The sequence below is a fragment of the Mesoplodon bidens genome, assembly GCF_964165515.1.
Source record: "Mesoplodon bidens genome assembly, chromosome: 16".
Lineage (NCBI taxonomy): Eukaryota > Metazoa > Chordata > Mammalia > Artiodactyla > Ziphiidae > Mesoplodon > Mesoplodon bidens.
In genome coordinates, this window is record NC_138173.1 from 62,581,605 (window position 1) to 62,603,598 (window position 21,994).

General features: G+C 36.7%; 1 protein-coding gene across 1 annotated transcript in view; it reads right to left on the reverse strand.

The window, feature by feature from the left end:
- ATAD2 (ATPase family AAA domain containing 2) overlaps positions 1-21,994 on the reverse strand; it is a 68,453-nt gene that overhangs the window by 4,900 nt on the left and 41,559 nt on the right. Inside the window, exons 13-24 of the mRNA XM_081258194.1 lie at positions 21,160-21,248; positions 16,368-16,527; positions 15,400-15,490; positions 14,029-14,343; positions 13,552-13,684; positions 13,016-13,202; positions 11,906-12,091; positions 5,440-5,575; positions 4,106-4,302; positions 3,407-3,566; positions 849-971; positions 584-727 (exon numbers count right to left, since the gene is read on the reverse strand). Of these exons, the coding sequence (XP_081114320.1) occupies positions 584-727; positions 849-971; positions 3,407-3,566; positions 4,106-4,302; positions 5,440-5,575; positions 11,906-12,091; positions 13,016-13,202; positions 13,552-13,684; positions 14,029-14,343; positions 15,400-15,490; positions 16,368-16,527; positions 21,160-21,248 (1,921 nt within the window). The remainder of the gene's footprint in view (positions 1-583; positions 728-848; positions 972-3,406; positions 3,567-4,105; positions 4,303-5,439; positions 5,576-11,905; positions 12,092-13,015; positions 13,203-13,551; positions 13,685-14,028; positions 14,344-15,399; positions 15,491-16,367; positions 16,528-21,159; positions 21,249-21,994) is intronic.

Below are 21,994 nucleotides of genomic sequence, written 5' to 3' on the forward strand. Positions count from 1 at the left end.
AATTTTCACTTTTGTATAATAATCCGTATTTTTCCATTCTACTGTTGACCTGCATTTGGGTTGCTCCCAAATGAATACTGTCTCTATGAACATTCTGTTTAAAAGCATTGAGGAATTATGGCACCAAAATCTGGGAAAACAAATGAATAGCTGAGAGGCTAAGCTGAGGACAGTCTGAAATTCATGGAGTTTAAAGAGCAAAAACTGGAATTAAGAGCTTGCCAAAGAAGAGAGGCCTCAGGAACCCCGCAGGATTTGGGTTGGTACTCCATGGAGTTATACTCTAAGAATAAAGAGGAACAGGAAACAGACTAGGATTTATAGGAAATAAAAGTCAGTTTCAAATCAAGTCATACCACAATCAGATTGTGACCTGAGAGGTGAAAGGTGAACTGGGATTGCAAGTGGTACTTTATTGCAAGCCTGGATTTATTTCAAGAATGAAAAGTTGCCTTACTGTTAATGAAATCAACATAATTCGCGGCATCAATATAGACAAAGGAAACTGATGGAAAAAGTAAACAGCATTAGAGGAGAATAAAGGCTATAGTTTCGTAAGTAAAAATTACATAAGTGCACTTACCAGGAGTGCTGCAAGCCATAGGAGTACTGGGGGTCTTCAGCTTTTCATTTTTCTCTGGATCTGGTCTTCTATCACCAGCAGGAGTGGAACTTTGCTTTGGCATTACATGGTAGTAAGATGGGGCATATTTGGAAGAGCTACAACCTTATAACAGACATGTGGAATATCAAATCAAATTTCCAGATTTGAAAATTACATGAACAATTAATTAAAAGGACTCAATACATCTAAAGCATCTTTTTCTGATATCAAATCATTTTCCTACCTCTCTTCTTCCTAGATTCCTGAATTTCTTCACAAAGCCGCTCAAAGTCTTCATCAAGTTCTTCTTTAATTATTGCATAGGCGGTATCTCTTAAAGCACAGGCTCTATGTCTAATAAGACGATCTATGGAATGAATAAAGAATTTTAAAATGTTTTCCTTTTGCTAATGTAACAAAAATTAACACCATATGTTGGGCTAAGATTATAGCCATTACAATTCCTTTTTTACTTCCACCATGAATAGTAAAAGTTACTGGAATTGTGTTATTTCTGTTTTTGATGTTAATCTAATGTTCTGGACATCTGATTCAACACGGCAGACTAAACCTAATTTCATTGCCCTGTCCTATCCTATCCAGATCCCTTTGAAATACCAGAGGAAATATAAGAATCAATCAGTAGCAAAACTAAACAACATAATGACACAAAAACAGCAAGGAAGGCTATCAGTGTCATGAGTGAACCAGGGATGTAAAACAATTTTGGAAGAGATATAGAGGATGTTACTACATTGACAGAGAAACTAAACAAAGACAATGAAACGGCAACCCTACATAGGAAACACTAGAAAAAAATCCAAAACTGAGCCTAAGCACTGTAAACTGGAAAATGCCTTGAGGCAACAGGCAGATAATAAGTGAATGTAAATTTGCTTGAACGGCTGGATCAGTCCCCCTCACAGGGCAGTAGGCTGCAAAATTCACACAATATTCAGTTTATAGTTGACAGGAACAGCTATAATAACAGAAGGGATGTTGCTGGGGACTTCTAACATGGCCTGAAGAAAGGCCAGGCAAAGTTCATTGGTTCCTGGAGTGTGGCAGCATGGGCAAAACCTTGGAATTTGTCAGAATGCACATCATTCTCAGGCCCTGCATCTACAGAATCAGAAATTGTGGAGGTGAGGGCCAGCAAGCTGCATCTTAACATGTCCTGTAGGAGATGCTGATGGTAGCTAAAGTGTGAACACCACTGCTCTAAAGTAATTTTAGATTGTCACAGAGGACGAAAAGGGAAACAGCGGCAGTATGACTGCAATGAAACAGAAAAAGCCCTCTTTCTCCAGGATAAATGCTTCCTTCTTTCTACAGTTAAGGGGTATTCCCAACTTAGTAGGCTGTTTCACACTGCTTACCTCCAGAACTCTGAACTACAGAATAAAGTCTAGGGAAGGTGTGGGCCGAAGACTGCCGAGGGAAGAACAGTGCGCTTTTAAATTGTTGAGGAGGGCTTCCCTGGTGGCACAGTGGTTGGGAGTCTGCCTGCTGATGCAGGGGACACAGGTTCGTGCCCCGGTCTGGGAGGATTCTGCATGCTGCGGAGCAGCTAGGCCCGTGAGCCATGGCCGCTGGGCCTGCGCGTCCGGAGCCTGTGCCCCGCAACGGGAGAGGCCGTGGCGGTGAGAGGCCCGCGTACCGCAAAAAAAAAATAAATAAAAATAAATTGTTGCGGAAACTCTTAGTGGTGGAAATCAATCTAATTTATAAGCGCTACAAACTTAAAAACAGAATGCCAATGTACTGGAGGAGAGAGCCAACGCAGGAAATAGAACTATTAAAAAAAATTATCCACGAAGACAGTTAAGGGCACAGCATCCATAAAGCAAGAATAGGAAGCTAGGAAAAAGCACCTGAGAGAATATTTTTTGGAAATGAACACGTTTATAACAAACATATAGATATTTGAATATATCATTATAAATATGAACAAATATATTGCTTAAAAATCCCTTACTTTATACATTTTATTCAACGGACTGGGTATGTGAGGTAGAACGTGAATGCATTCTATGCATAGAAAAGGTCTGGAAAGATAACCCTAAACTTAACAGTGTCCACCCTCGGAGAAAGGAAATGGGTGACTTAGTTTTTTAAGTATTACTGTTAGCAAGTATTATGCTATATTACTTTTGTAATAAAATTTATAATGGTCTTAACTAAGAAAATCCTTTCAAACTTATTTTATTACAGAGAGCATTAATTTTTCTACTTTGAGAAAGAACATTGATAAACAAAGGAAACAAGCTAAGTTGTTATGCAATTTTGTGTTTCATTAGAGGCTATATCATATAATTGTTTTGGAGCGAAAGAAACCTGCATTTGAATTCTGCCTCTGCCACTTCCTGATAGTATGACCTTGAGTAAGTTTTTGTTTGTTTGTTTGTTTGTTTTTTGCCGTACTCGGGCCTCTCACTGTTGTGGTCTCTCCCATTGCGGAGCACAGGATCCGGATGCGCAGGCTCAGCGGCCATGGCTCACGGGCCCAGCCGCTCCGTGGCATGTGGGATCTCCCCGGACCGGGGCACGAACCCGTGTCCCCTGCATCGGCAGGCGGACTCTCAACCACTGCGCCACCAGGGAAGCCACTGAGTAAGTTTTTTAACCTCTCTAAACTTCCATTTTTCTCAACTGTAAAATGAGGATATCGTTGTTGAGGACTGAATGGCACTGTGAATATAAAATGTTTATTTAGCACCTAGTATGAAATCACCCGCCACTAAGCATTAGCAGCCCCCATTCCACCCTCTGAGGAAGAAAAACAAAACCAGTAATGCTCACCTCCAGGATCTCTATCTGGATTGTATTCTAAAGCATTACTACAGATTAGATCGATATCACTCAAATAGTCTTTCACAGTCAGATACTTGTGGAGATCAATTTTACTGATTACAGATGAAAGGTCCATTGGTTGCTTTATTACAGTGACATAATCAGGAACCTAAAATTCAAGCAAATGACCAAATCACTAAATTAACTCTGAACAGTAAAAACTTTGAGTCAAGTTTTTCTACCAGGCAAAATAAAGGAGAGAGAATAAATACATAAGATATAATGAAAATATATTAATACAAAACTGTGACTCTATTTAAGGCGAGTTTTGTTTTGTATTCATTCTTATTCTTGGGCACCTATATCTCCAGTAACATCCTAAACCTCTTTCCTCATCCAAATGCCACCCATCCTTCAATGTCAACTTAGGACCTCATTCTTAACCGTGTAGGTCACAGTAATATCACGTAGCATTAAGACATTCTCAAAATTACTTCTACAACATTTGAGTTGGGCAAAGTTAACTGTCTACACTCTGCAGGAAAGGAAAATGCTTTACATGGCTCTTGAAGCCTCTATGTGCTTAGGACACTACTTGGTATGTTTCCAAATACAGAAAACAAGATCACAGTATACAGAGGGAACCACATTAACTAGTCAAATAGTCTCTAATTCTGAAGCATTTTGATCCAAAGATTAAATTAATACCTCATCAGGGTCAACAGGTTTAGTAAATATTCTGAATCGCTTGTCAATAGCAAGCCTATGTGTAACATTTCTTAAAAAAATCCTTAGTTCTCTAAATGTATCTTCTTCTTGTTCTTCTAGTCGTTTCACTTCTTCTGCTGTCAATGGTCTTGGTTCAGGTGGTGGTGCTACAGGGAGTACCTCCAAGGCCTGCAAAACTTTACATGAATGGAAGATTTTAGTTACCACTCTCCCACCGTATCAAGGGTGACGAACGATTCAGTACACAAAGTAGACAAGCTCTCAGGGATTATCCTCTTTGTATTTGCCAGGAATCAGAGGATTTGGAATACTAAACAGCTACCATAATCTCGACCTCTACACCCCCCCACAAGCAATAATCGCTAACTTGTAATTTGGAGTGCTAATTCCTAAATCATTACCATTTTAAGATCATTTAAGAGGCTATTAAAATTTTGAAAATGCATATTTCCAAGACAAGAATATTCTAATTTTTTAAAAAGTCATTTTTACTAGTTAATTTTTAAACTAATGAAAAATTGTGGTATGTTTCAAATATAACAAAAATTTAATTTTGTTTAAACAGATATGCACTAATAAGTAATAAGGATAAAAAAGGGAATATGAGAGTGCTGCCCCAATAAGTTGGCAATCAATTAAGGGAGTAAGAGATATAATTATAACATCACTGTAATAACATATTAGTAGTATGAAAAAAGTACAGTGCATCATAAAGGTAATAAATTAATTTTGTCTAGATGTTAGGGAAGAAAGAATAAGTTATACTAGAAAGAAGCATGAATGAAATTATGAAAAGACACAATATGCTGTATATGGTTTAAAGATAGAGTGCTTTGGAAGGAAAAAGGTGGGGGAGAGAAAAGTGCCAAAGATGCTCTTGGAAAGACAGATTGGGGCTATGCTATGAATTCTAGCCCCAATTCCACATAGATTAGGGCTATACTATGAAAGGCCTTGTATGCTTTAAGAACTTTAGTCTAGGGACTTCCCTGGTGGTCCAGTGGGTAAGACTCTGAGCTCCCAATGCAGGGGGCCGGGGTTCAATCTCTGGGAACTAGTTCCCGCATGCATAAGGCAACTAAGAGTCTGCATGCTGCAACTAAGACCCAACGTAGCCTAAATAAACAAATAAATAAATAAGAACTTTAGTCTATTTTAATGGGAAACATAGGGATCTTAAGAAGTAAGTAAGAGGTATCAACCTCAACTGAGGTTTTGAGCTTCTGATATTAGAAGATGGCAATGCCATTAACTGATATTTTATTTCCACTTTCTCAAAATTATTATATATTAACTTTGATACAGGAACTAACCTGCTTTCTTTTTTGATATAGGAGGCTTAGCAGCTTGCTTTAGAATTAAATCTTCAAAAAATTGTGCCCGTTCTTCTTTACTAGGCAACTGGACATTAAAAATTTCTCCATAATCATGGATAAATAATTCTTGTACCTTAAAAGAGAAAACAGATGCATTTTATATACATATGTATGTATACACACACATTACTATGTATCAATCATTCAATGCCACAGTAGGTTACACGTTTTTAATGACAATCTAAATTGTGTAATAAAGAAATAATTTCTTAAATCTTTTACTTACATTGAATTTATGTATTATATAAACCATGTATGCAATAGATAAGGAACTAAAAACATGAGATCTTCTTTAGAACTCAAGGCTCCAAACTATAATTCATACAATAACTGATATGGTGATGTTTTACTTAACGGGTTTTCTTGAGATCAAGTAATTCACCTTCACAACCCAAAGTGAGATATGAGAATGAGTGGTTCTTCAGTAAGAATAAAGGCTGGAAAATAATAAGTATTGGTAAGGATGTGGAGAGGTTAGACCCCTTGTGCTGGTAGGAATGTAAAAGGGTGCAGCCACTGCAGAAAACAGTATGATGGTTCCTCAAAAAGTTAAACACAAAATTATCATGTAACCCAGTATATTCAAAAAAACTACAAGAAAAAAATAAAAGACTCAACAGATACTTGTATACCAATAATCATAGCAGAATTATTTACAGTAGGCAGGAGGTAGAGACAATCCAAATGTCCATCACCAGATGAAGAGATAAACAAAATGTGGTATGTACCTACAATGGAATATTATTCAGCCTAAAAAGGAATGAAATTTGAACACATGCTACAACATGGATGAACAATGAAAACATTATGCTAAGTGAAATAAGCCAGTCACCAAAGGACAGATACTTTATGTTCCACTTATATGAGGATACCTAGAATAGGTAAATTCAAAGAGACAGAAAGTTACTAGAGGTGTCCAAGGGCTGGGAGAGGAAGGAATAGGGAATAATTGTTTAATGGATACAGAGTTTCTGTTTGAGATGATGAAAAAGTTCTGGAAATGGATAGTGGTGATGGCTGCACAACATCATGAACGAACTTAAAGCAATGTACTTGATGTCACTGAACTGTACACTTAAAAATGGTTAAAATGGTAAATTATGTATATTTTACCACCAAAAAAAGAATAAAGGCAAAACAGGTCTCAAAAGGATGTTTCTAAACAAACCTCTAGATCTTTCCAAGAATTATTAGAGGATAATAATGTTTATTCCTTGTATGATGTTTGTGTACTTGGTTCAGCCTACCTCTGATACAGAGAAATTTACATTCACAGCTTTTGCATTTTCTGCTTTGTAGGTTCTTCCATGCTCCAAACTTATGAAAACTACATACACAACATCATTTATGAAATAAGTCTCTCCTTTTGCTAATCCATTTACTAAACTACTATGTATACAAGAGCCTACTAATGAACTGTATTACATTAATTTGTCATTTCTGGCCCAAATTCACATTATAATTACTAATGTTGTGGTATGCTTTACCATATTTGGTAGGCTTTTCCAAAATTTTCTTGGAAATTCAAGAACTTTTTTTTAGCCATGCCACGTGGCATGCAGGATCTTAGTTCCCCAACCAGGGATTGAACCTGTGCCCTGTACAGTAGAAGCAAGGAGTCTTAACCACTGGACCAGCAGCGAAGTCCCTCAAGCAGTTTTTTCTTCTACATTACATTTTAGAGTCTATTTTGTTGATACTTCTATTGAAATTTGTACCTTTTCCCCCTTTCTGGTGGCCTGGAAGTTGTATGCTGTATTTCTAGTCTTTTATTGTTACAAGTTTTAACAGACATATCTCTAAGCTTCTTTTCCTACCAAACTGTGAAGTTAATCAATATCTACATATCAGATACAAAATCTGAATGTGCTTTTACTTCCTCATTCTCCTTCACTATGTCTTTCCTGCCATTTTGAGTTCAGAACCAAGATCAACTTAGATTTACAGTCCTTAAAAAAATGTTACTAGCACAGTTTTGTGACGAGTTTTACTGTTTTCTTTGCTCACTGCTTCTTATATGCAACTTCTACAAAAAAAAAAAAAATCCAAGAGGAGAAATAATCCCTTAATAATTATTTCAGTCAGGGCTTTATGCGTAATAGTTTCTTAGGCACTGCATGTTCAAAAATACCTTTATTTTGCTCTTTCACTCAAATGCTAATAAGTTTGCTGGGAAGAAAATTACAGGTTCAAAATTACTTTCCTTCTAACTTTGAAAATATTGCTCAGTTGCCTCCTTAGTAGCTGGTATTATACCAGTGAGAATGTAGAAGCAATTTGATTTTCAGTCCTTTCTAGTAATGTTTTATTCTATTGGAAGATTTTTAGATTTTTCTCTATACTTTTGGAGTTCTGAAATTTTATCTAGATGTGGGCCTTTTAATACCCATCAGTTAGAACAGGGGACCTTTTAAATCTGAACATTATGGTATTCTTTAATTCTATGAAATGTTCTATTATGTGACTATTTTTCTCTTGTACATTTTTCTCGTCCCATAAATCCCATTAAACAGATGTTAGACCTGAATCTATGTCCTCTGTTTCCTTTAACTTCTTCCTCACTTTTCAAAACTTTGTCTTGTTTTTATTATTTACTATAAGGATTTCTGATCTCATGATCTTCCATCTTGCTAATTCACTCTTATCTGTGTCTGCTTCTTTTTAGCCCTGTGGGGTTTTTTATTATATTTGGGGGGAGTTATTTCATTTATAATGTCTTCAGTTGGTTCTTTTCCACAACAATCTGTTGCTGATGCATGGATATGATTTTCCATGGAGCTGTCCTTCCTCAAAAGCTTATTTATAAATTTATCTTTGCCTTTGAAATCTTCAACTGTCCACAGATGCCTTTTCTGCTTATTCTAGCTTCTACTTCCAGTGATTATGAAAGAAGCCTGCCTATATTAGACACAGAATGTGCCTGTAATTTGTCTTCTGGGCACAGGGTCTCCCTACTCGTCCCATTCAGTACCTATACATAAGTCACTGCTCTGCCACACTAGTCCTTGGGCCCACCTTCACTGCTCTAGCTGAGGACAAACAACTCAGCTGCCTGCTGTCTGGCATGGCCAGAAGTGAAGAAAGCCAAAAACTCCAAAGTTGCCCAAAGGCTCTTTCAATTCCCTCCTAGCACTGAACCAGAGCTAGAAACCACTCCCATCTTTCAAAGCAGTCCTTTCATGAACATGCTTTAAAATGTGGTTACCTGGATCAATCTAATCCCCACTGCTTGTCTTTCACGATTCATCAAGTTTCTAATCCACTGATGACTTTCTTTCTCATTTTTCCATACTGCTGTGTTGTTAGGGTCCACTAGTACTCACGCATATAGATACTCTGACTGCAGTTTTGAGATGGACAAACTTTAATGTAGCTAATAATGGTATACACAGTACTTCTCACATATTATAGTCCAGTGCTATATAGACAATATCACTGGATCACTAAGGACTACATAGACTATATAAGGCTCAAAGCGGACTTGCTTATTTGTATCCACGTAGACCATTCATTTTATAAAATTAGCAATTCCTGGTCCAGTGCTCATTCCACCCTACAGTACAGTGTGATACTGGGATACTTTACTTAGTTTACAGTGATATGCTTAGGAAATACTACCATGAGAAAACAAAGAAGCTATCTTTAAAAAAATTTTTTTTGAGTACAAAATTCCCACATTCTTGATAAAGTTGTCCAAGATTAAACTGATGACAGCTTTTCAACCTCCCTACATCTTTATAAAGTTCGGCTAGTTTGCCTTACTTATTACCAAGAGTATAAACTTATCTTTGTTTTAAACTTTGAAATAATTAACAAAGTTTTAATTGACAGTGAGTACAATAAATCAATGGTTAATGTGGCTACTAAATAGCAATTCTTCTTAACTCTGTTAATCAGAACATTGCTAGAGTACTTAATTCATTCTGAGTACAGCCTTTCAAAAGGAATATAAAGAGAAAGACATTCAAGAGAGTGACTAGAATTTTGAAGAAACTAAAAATATGTGTGATGTGTAGCAGAGCCTGCTATTATCACACTCCATGTTCTCTTCCTTTTGGGCACACTGCTATATCATATTTCCTAGTCTCCTTTGCAGTTAGGTACGGCTACGTGAGTTTTAGCCAATGGAATGTGAAAGGAAATGATATGTATCACTTTCAGACCAGGCACAAGAAGGCCAATCCTTTCAGCTGGGTGGAATGAAAGTAACCTGGAAAGCCACATGATGAAAATGAGAAAGCTCTCTCAGCCTGAGTGTCTGGTATGACTACATGGTGGAGGGTGGACCCGCCAATCTAGTCATCTGCCTGGTATTGTTAAGTGAGCAAGAAATAAACTTTTATTGTATTTAATATTCCTAAGGAATATACCTTATCATAGAAGAAGAAATTTTTAGTGTGAAGAAGACTGGGTCAGAGTGAGGAGATAGAAATGAACACAAAACCATATTCAAACATACAAAGAGCTTGTCATGATGAAGACAGAATAGACTGGCTCTCTATTTTATGTGGGAAACAAATGGAGATTAAGAAATGGAAGCCTCTCAAAATAAGTTGATTTTTCTTAGGAGTCAGAACTAACAAAATGAATTGTGAAGGTGTTCTACACAAAAGAAAGACTTAGAGTCCAGAACTAGATGACTAAAGTAGAAAACTTCAAGGACTCTTCCCACCCTAAGAATCTGTAATTAATATATACTTAATGTTCACTTCCCAGTTTGTTTAAGTTTTAGTTGAAGAATTCACAACTACAAAACTGCCATCAGGGACACAGTCTGGCCCTTTGATAACTCCCTGACATCATTTCCTTCTACTCTGTCCTTTACTCACTCTGTTCCAGCCACTCTAGACTTTCTGCGATTTTTCCAACACACCACACTTTTCCTTCAGGGCTTTTGCACTTGCTTTTCCTCTGCCAGGAGCCTGTGTCCCTCAGATACTCAAATGGGTCACTACCTTACCTTTTCCAGGTATTTGCTCAAATGTCATCTTCTTGGTGAGGCTAACCTAGTGGATTAAACACTGTGACCCTACCACACTCTTTTGGCATTGCTTAGCTAAATTTTTCTCCATACTGGTAGGCTGGTATTATATTTTATTTTTGTTTATCTCTCCCTCAACTAAAATGTAAGCCCTAGGAGGACACAGATTTTTCTCTATATTGTTCAATGCTATATTCCCAATGCCTATAACCACGTCTGTCACAGAATAAGTGCTCAGTAAATATATTTAAAATAAAATATTTGAATTCTCTTCCTACTAATGTTCTAAAAACACACACACAAGACTACAACATGCTTATTATGTACTCTGGGGACACACAGGTGGAAAAATGCCCCTGATTTCATGTATTTTACATTCTGCTAGTAGAGATAGAGTCAAACAAATTAATATTTAATGTCAAGTAGTGATAAAAACAAAGCAGAGTAAGGGAGAAGAGAGTGATAGGCAGGGGTGTTACTGCTGTAATTGAGAAACTGATCAGGAAGACCTCTGAGGTGATATCTAGGCAGAAATCTAATAAAAATAAAGGATCACGCCTTTATTTTCTATGTATCTAGGAGAAGAGTATTACAGGAAGAAGCAGAATGAACTTTGTCACTGGTAGTTGTCTAAATTGGCACAAATTTGAAGGACAGTAATGTGGTACTATCAAAAATGTCAAATGTGCATACTCTTTGGCTAAGCTATAGTTATTCCACTTCTAGGAATGCATGTTAAAAAATCCACATAGTAATGCTCATATAGCTTAAAACCCAAGAATGCTCACTGTAGCAGTTCAACAGGAAAAGAACTGGAAAATAACTAAAATCCTATTAATAAGGATTTGGATAAATAAATTATGGTATATCAAGAAAACAGAAAAGGCTATGCTGCTCTTAAAAGAAATAAGACTTATGTATTAAAAAACACATAAGATATATAAAGTAAGTTATAGAATAGTATGCATCATATTCCATTTAGAGAAAAAAATTTACAATATGGTCTTACAATATACATACACATATACATATATCATCCTGTCCAACAAGCACATGTATCAAATAGCTAACACTGGTATCTTTAATAGGAAAACTTTTCCTTATAATTTTGTTCACCTCTGTAGCACTTGGAATTTTTTCCATAAATTCTTATTACTTAAGTATATCTCTTTTTTTTTTTTTTTTGCGTCACGCGGGCCTCTCACTGTTGTGGCCTCTCCCGTTGCGCAGCACAGGCTCCAGACGCGCAAGCTCAGCGGCCATGGCTCACAGGCCCAGCCGCTCCGCGCGGCATGTGGGATCTTCCCCGACCAGCGCACGAACCTGCGTCCCCTGCATCGGCAGGCGGACTCTCAACCACTGCGCCACCAGGAAAGCCCAAGTATATCTCTTTTTAAAATATAATAATTTCTCCCAAATTACCTCTTCTGGTAGAGTGGAATAGAGTTTGTCAGAAGTTGCAAGTAGTAAAACTGGAGCAAAAGAAGGAATATTCTGTAATAATGTGGTAAATGTGGCTTTAAGTGTTGGTCCAACTATTTCCCACCACAAGTGAATATGAGGAACATACACTATACTTGGTGCTGTTTTCTTAGCTTCACGAATCATCTAGTAGAGAGAGAAAAAAATTACATTCAATTAGAGAGTCAGCACATTAGTTATATGCTTTATTAATCTGGAACAATGTTTAATTTCCTGGAATTGTCATATAAAACCCTCAAGTTTTAAAAATGCTTCCCCAATCCCACAATCTTGTTTTTAAATGTTTTATAAAAGTCTCATTTTTAGAAAAACATAATTGCTTCAAGCAATTAGAAAACAGCTCAAGAAATCTAGAAGACTTTTCTGTTATGGCAACCAAGGTTAAATATAAAAATACAAATATAAAACACTTTTACATTAAAAAAATTTTAATATAGCAAAAACAGAAGCAGCAAGGTTCATATGGTTTTTGTAAACAATCAACCCCTACAGATTTTTAGGAATACTTTATACAGTATAGTTTCTACCATCATGACAACTGTAACAAAAAAAATTTTTCTAATATTTTAACTTAAAAAAAAATCAATTAGCTGGCATCTTTTATCTTTTCAAACATCATTTCATTTAGTTTTAGGGAATTTACACACAAAAAATATATATATACTAATTTTCAAGGGAAATGTACCTATTCAAATGAAGAAAATTAAAATTTTATTTTGCATAGCAGTCACTGTTTTAAGTATTTTACTCATTTCTCACAACAGCCATACAAGGTAAGGACTATTATTATCTCCATTTTGCAAATGGGGAAAATGGGGCAGAGAGGTCTAATAACTTTCCTAAGTCACATAGCAAGTAAGTGGTGGAAAAGTGATTTAAACTCATACTCTTCAATAACTAAGCACTTATGCATAGTTCTATTTTGAAAACCTGAAGTTAGAAATCAGAAAGACAAAAAACACAATACAAAAAGAATGAGGCAATTCTAGATTTTGTCTTTGGAAGACTACTTTGACTTACAGCTTATTTGTCTGGGCAACAATGAATTACCTGGGCACATGTTTCTTCAGGAGATGTAGCACTGACTCCAAAAAGAACAGGAATGTCTAATGTGTATACTGCAAATTTTTCCAAAGCATGGATGACAGCTGGTGCTAAATGAGAACCTTGCCCAAATCCTGGTTCTCCTACTATCAATATTCTTGGTCGAAAAGACATAGGTTGACAACAAGCATTTCTGAAAGAAATGAATAATAACCTATGATTTAGGAAAAAAAGTTTAAATTTCCCTCCCAATTACCAACTATGAACTTTAGAAGTCAGAAGTTTTGACAATATGGCCAATCATAACATCATGGTTCATATGGTTTTTGGAAACAATCAACCCCTACAGATTTTTAGGAATACTTCATACAGTATAGTTTCTACCATCATAACAACTGTAATAACAAAAAATTTTCTAACATTTTAACTTTTAAATAAAGTCAATTGGCTGGCATCTTTTATCTTTTCAAACTTCATTTCATTTAGTTTTAGGGAATTTACATGAGAAAAAATATATATATTGATTTTCAAGGGAAGTGTACCTATTCAAATGAAGAAAATTAAAATTTCCTTTTGCCTTATTAAAGGATTTTTGAGAAAGTCCATTTTCATATACTGACGGAACATCATCATCACTGTATGCCAAGTCACTTTCTAAAAGAGGACAAGAAATATCTATAAAGTAAACAAAAAAAGTGTGCATTAGTAACTTTTCTGAATTACAAAGCAAATCTTCATGTAATGCCTCAGTTAGCAAACCAAGGAACTTCAATGACATTTTTTTTAAGAATCAAAAATGTTTGTGTAGATATAAATAACAAGTAAATTAAAATAATGCATTCCAAACTTAGATTAAGTCTAGAGCAATCTGTGAAGTAAATTTCTTTCAAATATCTAGGCAAAGCACGACCAAATTCCTTTCAAGAGGCTCTTTTATAAAGAAACATTACTGTACAGGGATGTACAAACCATTTAGTTTTACTGATTATGAAAACTAAATGGTCAATCAAGTCTCATACCTGAGTCTAATGCCTTTTTAGTTCTGATTTCCGCATGTGGAAATACTCTCTGCAGAGCTTCTAAGATCTTTTGAACAGTGTTTTGCAGGAGTGGTTTCACAATGGTGCACAGTGCCTGGCCAGGTGATGTCACAGCTCTCTGGGAGGCTGGTATCATCTTTTGCATAGCTACCTCAAAGTCCTTAGCTGAGATATTAATTGAAGAGAGATCCAACTGAAGTTTCTCACTGGTGGTATAGATTTGTGGGTAGCGTCGACGCAGAGCACACAAAGCAGCCTCAGAACATATTGACTTAATATCTGCACCACAGTATCCTATCCAAGGCAACCAAAAAAAATTTTTTTAAGTAAACCAGCACCCTATTAGCTTGACCATGGTTAAAAGAAAATTAAAAATCAGCCTAGCAATATAGTAGCAAAATATTTAGGAGTAATAAGGCTAAAATGTCTCTCATTCCCCCAGTGAACTTACATGGTTGACAATAACCCTTAACAAATCAATCAACTTTTGAGAGTGAAATATGCAGGCATGAAGTAGAGCACAGGGGTCAAGAGCACGACTTTTAAAATCAATCAGGGTCAAATTCCAGTTTGTCATTTACTAGACGTGTGATCTTTAGAGATTTATGCTCTCTTTATTCATTTATGATCTCTCAGCCATTTCTACATCTGTAAAATGGGGATAAAGCTACCTACTTCGCAGGACTGATGTAAGAATTACCTGAAATAATACATGTAGAACGCTTAATAGATAATTAGAAATATGTGAACAATTAGTAAAAGATCTAACTTCATTCTGAAATTCCCTGACAGCCAAAATATCAATTACCTCTATGTAATATCTAGGATTTTATACGAAGAAAACAGGACTTCCCTGGTGGCGCAGTGGTTAAGAACCTGCCTGCCAATTCAGGGGACACGGGTTCGAGCCCCAGTCCAGGAAGATCCCACATGCCACACAGCAACTACGCCTGTGCGTCACAACTAATGAGCCTGTGCTCTAGAGCCTGCGAGCCACAACTACTGAGCCCACGCACCACAACTACTGAAAGCCTGCACACTCGCATGCCACAACTATTGAGCCCGCATGCCTAGAGCCCGTGCTCTGCAACAAGAGAAGCCACCACAATGAGAAGTCCGTGCACCACAACAAACACAACAAAGAGTAGCCCCAGCTCATTGCAACTAGAGAAAGCCCGCGCACAGCAACGAAGATCCAACACAGCCAAAAAAAAAAGAAAACATGCCAGAAACTATAAATAAGAAACAAATATAATTTGCATTTCTTTAAACATAACCTTGGCAAAACTACAACTTATTCCGTCTTTGAAATGCATTAATATTTCTTTTAATGCTTAAAGCAATGTTTACCAACACAGTTTTCTGCTAGTTCTTCTAGAAATACGTCCAGTGGTTTAGGATTCCAATCCCTTGTGTGAATCTTTAGAATTTCTTTTCGAGCCTACAAATAAAAACAGTTAAATTTTTCTATAATAACAAAGTGCTATTCAGATTAATTTCAATTTAAAATAATTTATCTAAAATTTTAAAGATTTTAATACCTAATATAAACAGAAATATGAAACAGTAAAAATGAAGAAAAAAGATGTATTTGTAAGAGCTTGAGGATTTTATGTTAAACAGATCTACATTTATAGCTCAAGCTCTGGTCATCATAAATGTGGATGAGAGATATTAAGTAACTACTGGACTATTGTTTATTCTGGTACATATTAAGAACTGTTTTTAAGAGTACTGACAGCTCTACCCATATTTTCTACTTGGTTCTCAAAATATTAGGCAGCTTTAAAATAACTGCATAGGATTATATGGTTGTATTGTGAAAAAAGCCAAGGCTAATGAATTGGCTGAGGATTGACTGTTAGGCCACGTGCTCTGAATCAAAATAAAGCTGTATAATTAACATGCAGAGGTTGTGCTCAAATTGAAAGAATTTTAAGAGTATTTCTAGGGAGGCACTATTTTATTAAAAAAAAAAGGGGGGCGTGGGGTGGGGAGTTCCCTGGTGGCCCAGTGGTTAGGACTCAGAGCTCTCACTGCTGTGGCCCGGGTTCATCCCTGGTCGGGGAACTAGGATGCCACAAGCCGCGGGAACCAAAAATATAAAAAAATAAAAAAAGAATAAAAAATTATCCAAGTTATTTTCTTTAAATAAAATAATGCCTCCCTAAAAATACATACATACATATTTGAATATTAATCATACAACTTCGTTTCAGAACATACAAAACTCAATCTTCAATTTTTCCCTATACCAAGACTTGTTCATGATAAAGGCAATCAATTTTGTCAAAATGTGAGTGATGTTAAATTCTTACATCTTTATCAGGTAGGCTAAAAAGGAATTCTCTGTCAAAACGACCAGGCCTTCGTAAAGCAGGATCGATAGAATCCAGTCTGTTGGTAGCACCAATGATGACCATTTCTCCTCTGCTGTCCAATCCATCCATAAGAGCTAGCAGGGTGGAAACAACTGAACTAAATTTAAAAATAAGAGAGAACACATCATTTCTTTTTTTTGCTAAGATTTAATACATTAACTGTGTGACTGAATTTTCTCAGAGCATTCCACTACTTTCAATAAGCTTTTTAAAAAGAAAATCTGTAAAATAACATACTACATGGCACATAGACATTTAAAGTCAATGGAAAACACAGTTTTTAGAATGCTACAAATGGATCCTGGAAGCCATTTCATAAAGCATAATTTCACATAGGAACTTTAGAGTTCTCAAACAGGGATACAACATCAAAAAAATACAAGTACTAGGCAGACAAACAGAAAGTAAAAATCATAAAATGGTTCATTGCGTACACATTATCAAAGGACCTCCAAATAAAACAGAATATACATAAAGCATAAAAACATAGGATTTGGACTTCCCTGCTGGCACAGTGGTTAAGAACACCCCTGCCAATGCAGGGGACATAGATTCAATCCCTGGTCCGGGAAGATCCCACATGCCGTGGAGCAACTAAGCCCGTGCGCCACAGCTACTGAGCCTGCGCTCTAGAGCCCATGAGCCACAACTACTGAGCCCACGTGCCACAGCTACTGAAGCCTGCAATGCCTAGAGCCCGTGCTCCACAAGAGAAGCCACCGCAATGAAAAGCCTGCGCACCACAACAAAGAGTAGCCCCCGCTCGCCGCAACTAGAGAAAGCCCGTGTGCAGCAATGAAGACCCAACACAGCCAAAAATAAATAAATAAAATAAATAAATAAATTTATTTTTTAAAAAAGGGTTTTAATTATATTTTAAACTTTTCATTATGGAGAGAGAATAGTAAAACAGTCTCCACATCTTCATCACTCAGTTTCAACAATTATCAGTATTCCTTTTTGGTCTTCACCCAATAGCTTTAAAAAAAAACAACCAAACAAAAAAACTCAGATCATTTAACCCATAAATATTTCATGTTAAGTACTTCACATATATATTTCTGAGGATAAGGACTTTAAAAAACTCCCACAATACTATGACACCAATGTAAATGACACTAATTCCAATTTCCCTGATCGTCTCAAAATATCTTTTTACATTTGATTTGTTCGAGCCAAGATCTACACACATTACACTTGGTCAAACATCCCTCAAATCCATAACAGTTCCCCATCACCCTTCCCTCACTTTTTTTTTTTTCCTCCTCCATGCCATTTATTTTTTGAAGAAACTGGTTCATTTGTTTTGTAGAATTTCCCTCCCACATCTGGATTGAGCTGATTGCTTCCTGATAGGCTCATTTAACTTGTCCTCTAGCTTTCATATTTCCTGTAAACTGGTAGTTACATCTACAAGCTTAATAAATATAGATTAAACTATCTGGGATAGCATATTTCACAGGAAGATACCATGTATTTCCTACTGTATACCTCAGGAAGCAAGTGATGCCATATTTTCATTTTTAAGATCAGTAGGTTGGGTTTAGTTGAGGTGTTATCAGCTTACTCCACTCATCATCAACTTTACTATTAACGTTTTCACCTTATCTGCTTTCATAGCAGCCACTGATAATTATTGCTTAGATCAAGGTTTCTCAATCTTGGCACCATTGACATTTTGGGACAGATAATTCTTTGTTGTGGAGAGCTGTCCTGTCCACTGCAGGATATTTAACAGCATCCATGGTCTTCACCCACTTGAAGCCAGTAGAGCACCCCCCTCCCAGTTGTGACGATCAAAAATATATCCAGGGCTTCCCTGGTGGCGCAGCGGTTGAGAGTCCACCTGCCGATGCAGGGGACACGGGTTCGTGCCCCGGTCTGGGAAGATCCCACATGCCGCGGAGCGGCTGGGCCCGTGAGCCATGGCCGCTGAGCCTGCGCGTCCGGAGCCTGTGCTCCGCAACGGGAGAGGCCACAACAGTGAGAGGCCTGCGTACCGCAAAAAAAAAAAAAAAAAAAAAAAAAAAAATATATCCAGATGTGTCCCCTGGGGGGCAAAATCACTCCCAGTTGAAAACCATAGGTCTTGATCCACTATTTCATAAGGGGTTGCAAAATGGTTATTTTTCTAATTCAATAATTTCCTTTGTGTTTATTAACTGTGATTTTTCTATAGAGAACAAAGTTCTCTTTATCATTATTATTAAATTACTCTGAATCATGGTTACAGGACAGGAAAAAGAAATGGTTGATTCATTCTCTTCATCAATTTTCAGAGTAATGAGTCACTGTCTTAGCAACCTTTGGAGTGACCAATTAAGTTCTTTTTTTTTTTTTTTTTGCGGTACGCGGGCCTCTCACTGTTGTGGCCTCTCCCGTTGCGGAGCACAGGCTCCGGACGCGCAGGCTCAGCGGCCATGGTTCACGGGCCCAGCCGCTCCGCGGCATGTGGGATCTTCCCAGACCGGGGCACGAACCCGTGTCCCCTGCATCGGCAGGCGGACCCTCAACCACTGCGCGACCAGGGAAGCCCTAAGTTCTTTTTTTAAAAGAGATCATTAAAAACTGATGATTTCTGTGTACTTGATACACTTCAATATACTGAGTCTCTTAAATATGTACATATTTAAGAGACTCAGTATACTGGGTCTCAAATTGTCCCGTCTTTGGCCAATGGAAACCCCTTCAAACTGGCTATGTCACTCTGATATGACCCCAGTAGTCTTTGATTGCCTCTTCACTTCCAGGAATTACAATATGTTCCAGGCTTGTCTTGCTATTTCCCATCTCAGTTCTGCCTAACACCTCCTCTGCTAAAGAATCCTAGTATTTAGAGATCACACTCTGAGTGCTAAGGGTATGAATTGCCGCTGGATTGTGATTGTTTCTAGGCCTTTTTAGTGCCCAGAGATAGGAATCATTTTTTTCTTTACAAATAAAATTCATCATAAGTTCATACTGGTATTTCTAATTCAAGTAAAGGTTTGAGGGGTTTAATTTAACTTACTTTATATTTGTATCCTCTTTTCTTAGGCTAAAAATCTTATTTTCTAATGCATTCACATAATACCTTATTTGAATTATCCTACAATTATTACCAACAATAAGATAAAGAGGATAGTTTAATCATGTTCAATGTGCTAACTTCTAAAAAAGCTAAATTTGGACTTGCCTGGTGGCGCAGTCGTCCACCTGCCAGTGCAGGGGACATAGGTTCGAGCCCTGGTCCAGGAAGATCCCACATGCCACGGAGCAACTAAGCCTGTGAGCCACAACTACTGAAGCCCGCGCACCTAGAGCCCATGCTCCTCAACAAGAGAAGCCGCCGCAATGAGAAGCCCACGCAACACAATGAAGAGCAGCCCCTGCTCGCCACAACTAGAGAAAGCCTGCGCGCAACAACAAATACCCAACGCAGCCAAAAATTAAAAATATAAATAAATAAATAAGTAAAAAAAAAAGATTTACTCTCTTAAAATAAATAAATAAAGAAATAAACAAATAAGCTTAATTTAACAAAAATGTTTTTCTCTCAGATTTTTTAAGTCTTTGGAAAAAACAAAAAACTAAATTTCTCTTTAAAATATATATTTGAAATGATAAGTGCTTGCTAAAATTATTCTATATTTCTTGTTAAAATTTCTCCAATCCCTTTTAGAACTGTTCCAAAATACGGTAAGTAGTCAATTACTTGATTGCAAAGTGATGGTCATATTGTTAAATATATTTTTCCCTATCAACACAATGAATACAGTATGGCTGATAATGAAATGTGTCATATATAAAAAGTGTGTATGATTATTGGTAGGGTATGTGCACACACAACTATTTTTACCATATAGGAGTAAACATTTTAATTTACTCAGAACAACAAATAAAATTTTATAGTATCAAGTCAAAGAAGGGGACCAGAATATAGTAAATGTTGTTAGGTGTTAGAAAAGCCAAAGCCTACCTATCACTCATAATTTTATGTCTCGTTTCTCTTTTATATTATCTACAATAAAAAACAATACTGGCATAATGAAAACATGCAAACATTTGCTTTTGGGTATCCCAAATTAATTAAATAATTACATTTAAAAAGAAGCTGTGAAAAACTGAAGATGAACTAGGATTAAAATGAATTTAGATTCAAGTTGAGTCAGTGGTACTAGGGAAAACTGCTCCCTTGGGTAAGCAATTATCACAGGGGAGATGCAACTTTCCCATTCTGAAAATCAGGAAGTTGGGCTAGTACTAGGGGGGAAAAAGCATCTGAATTAGTTGGCAACATCTAAAAGATATTCAACACAAAAATTTGAATATCAAATTTAAGAAAGAAAATTTATTTTTCAAGTCTGAGTCAGCTTTTGCACTTCAGTAATAGGCTGGAGCTAAAAACAATTGGCTTTGCTCTTCATGATTGGGCACTCAGCCACATTTCCCAGACCCACCCTTATCACTGGCCTGCCTCACTCATTTTACTTGCCTTACCTCACTGGCCAATGGGCAGTTAACTCTGTATCACAAGTTAAATCTATAACCAATACTGTGCTTGAGAACACCCTACCCTTTAGAACAGGTTCACTTTTTCTTTTTCTTCTGTACTATACATTGGTTTCTACTACCAAACAACACTGGTTTATAAACTTTCTTTCACCATCTAACATTCCGTCCCTCATGCAACACCAATACTGCTCAGAATATAGGAAGGAAGGCAGAAGTACCATCAAGCAAGTTTTACCTGTGAATTTGATCTTGCCTGCTTGACCGTACTGGAGCCAGACCATCGATTTCATCAAAGAAAATAATTGATGGGCGCATCTGATAGGCCTAGGAAGCAAGTCCAGTGATTGCATGTTATCATGAAAAGCTTCAAATACACAGAGTTAATATAAACCATTTTAATCCATTTTCATTCCTACTTGCTTATAAGAAGTTTTTAAAAATATAAACTCAAGAACTATGTTTTAAGGATTCAGACATAATAAATTATAACAGCATACAATTTAAGTTTATTTGCATTTTCAGCTGGAAACATTCAATATACTCCACTGGTTACACCCCTCAGATTTCATACAGCTACAATTACTGGGACACAAAAAATATCTACTGAAGACCAATTGTCGAAACAAGACAAAGAATAGAAGACAGTGACATAGCTTTCCTCCATGTCGGGATGAAAAAAACATTCAATAAGATGCCATAGTTTAAAATCTACTTCAGTAAAGTCAAAATAAAAAAAGCTCAGTGAATTCTACAAAGAGATATAAAAGCATTTGCAAAACTATGCCTCAGTAGCTACGAATGTTATTATCTCACAACTTGCTGTCACTACAACTGGGATATGAAACTGAAAGCCGCTCTAGGGCAGAGCTAATCTTCAGCTCGTATACTGAAACACAGCTCACTACTGTCGTGTCCTTTAAGTGTGAGACTGCCACTCTGTCTCCAGTCTTTAGATGTGAGACCTAAGACTCCAAAGAACTTAGACCCAATTATTCCTTCCTCGTTTTACTATAAAGCTGTTCATCGTATGTTGGTGTAATCATGACAGGACAAAGGAAAATAATCTAGGA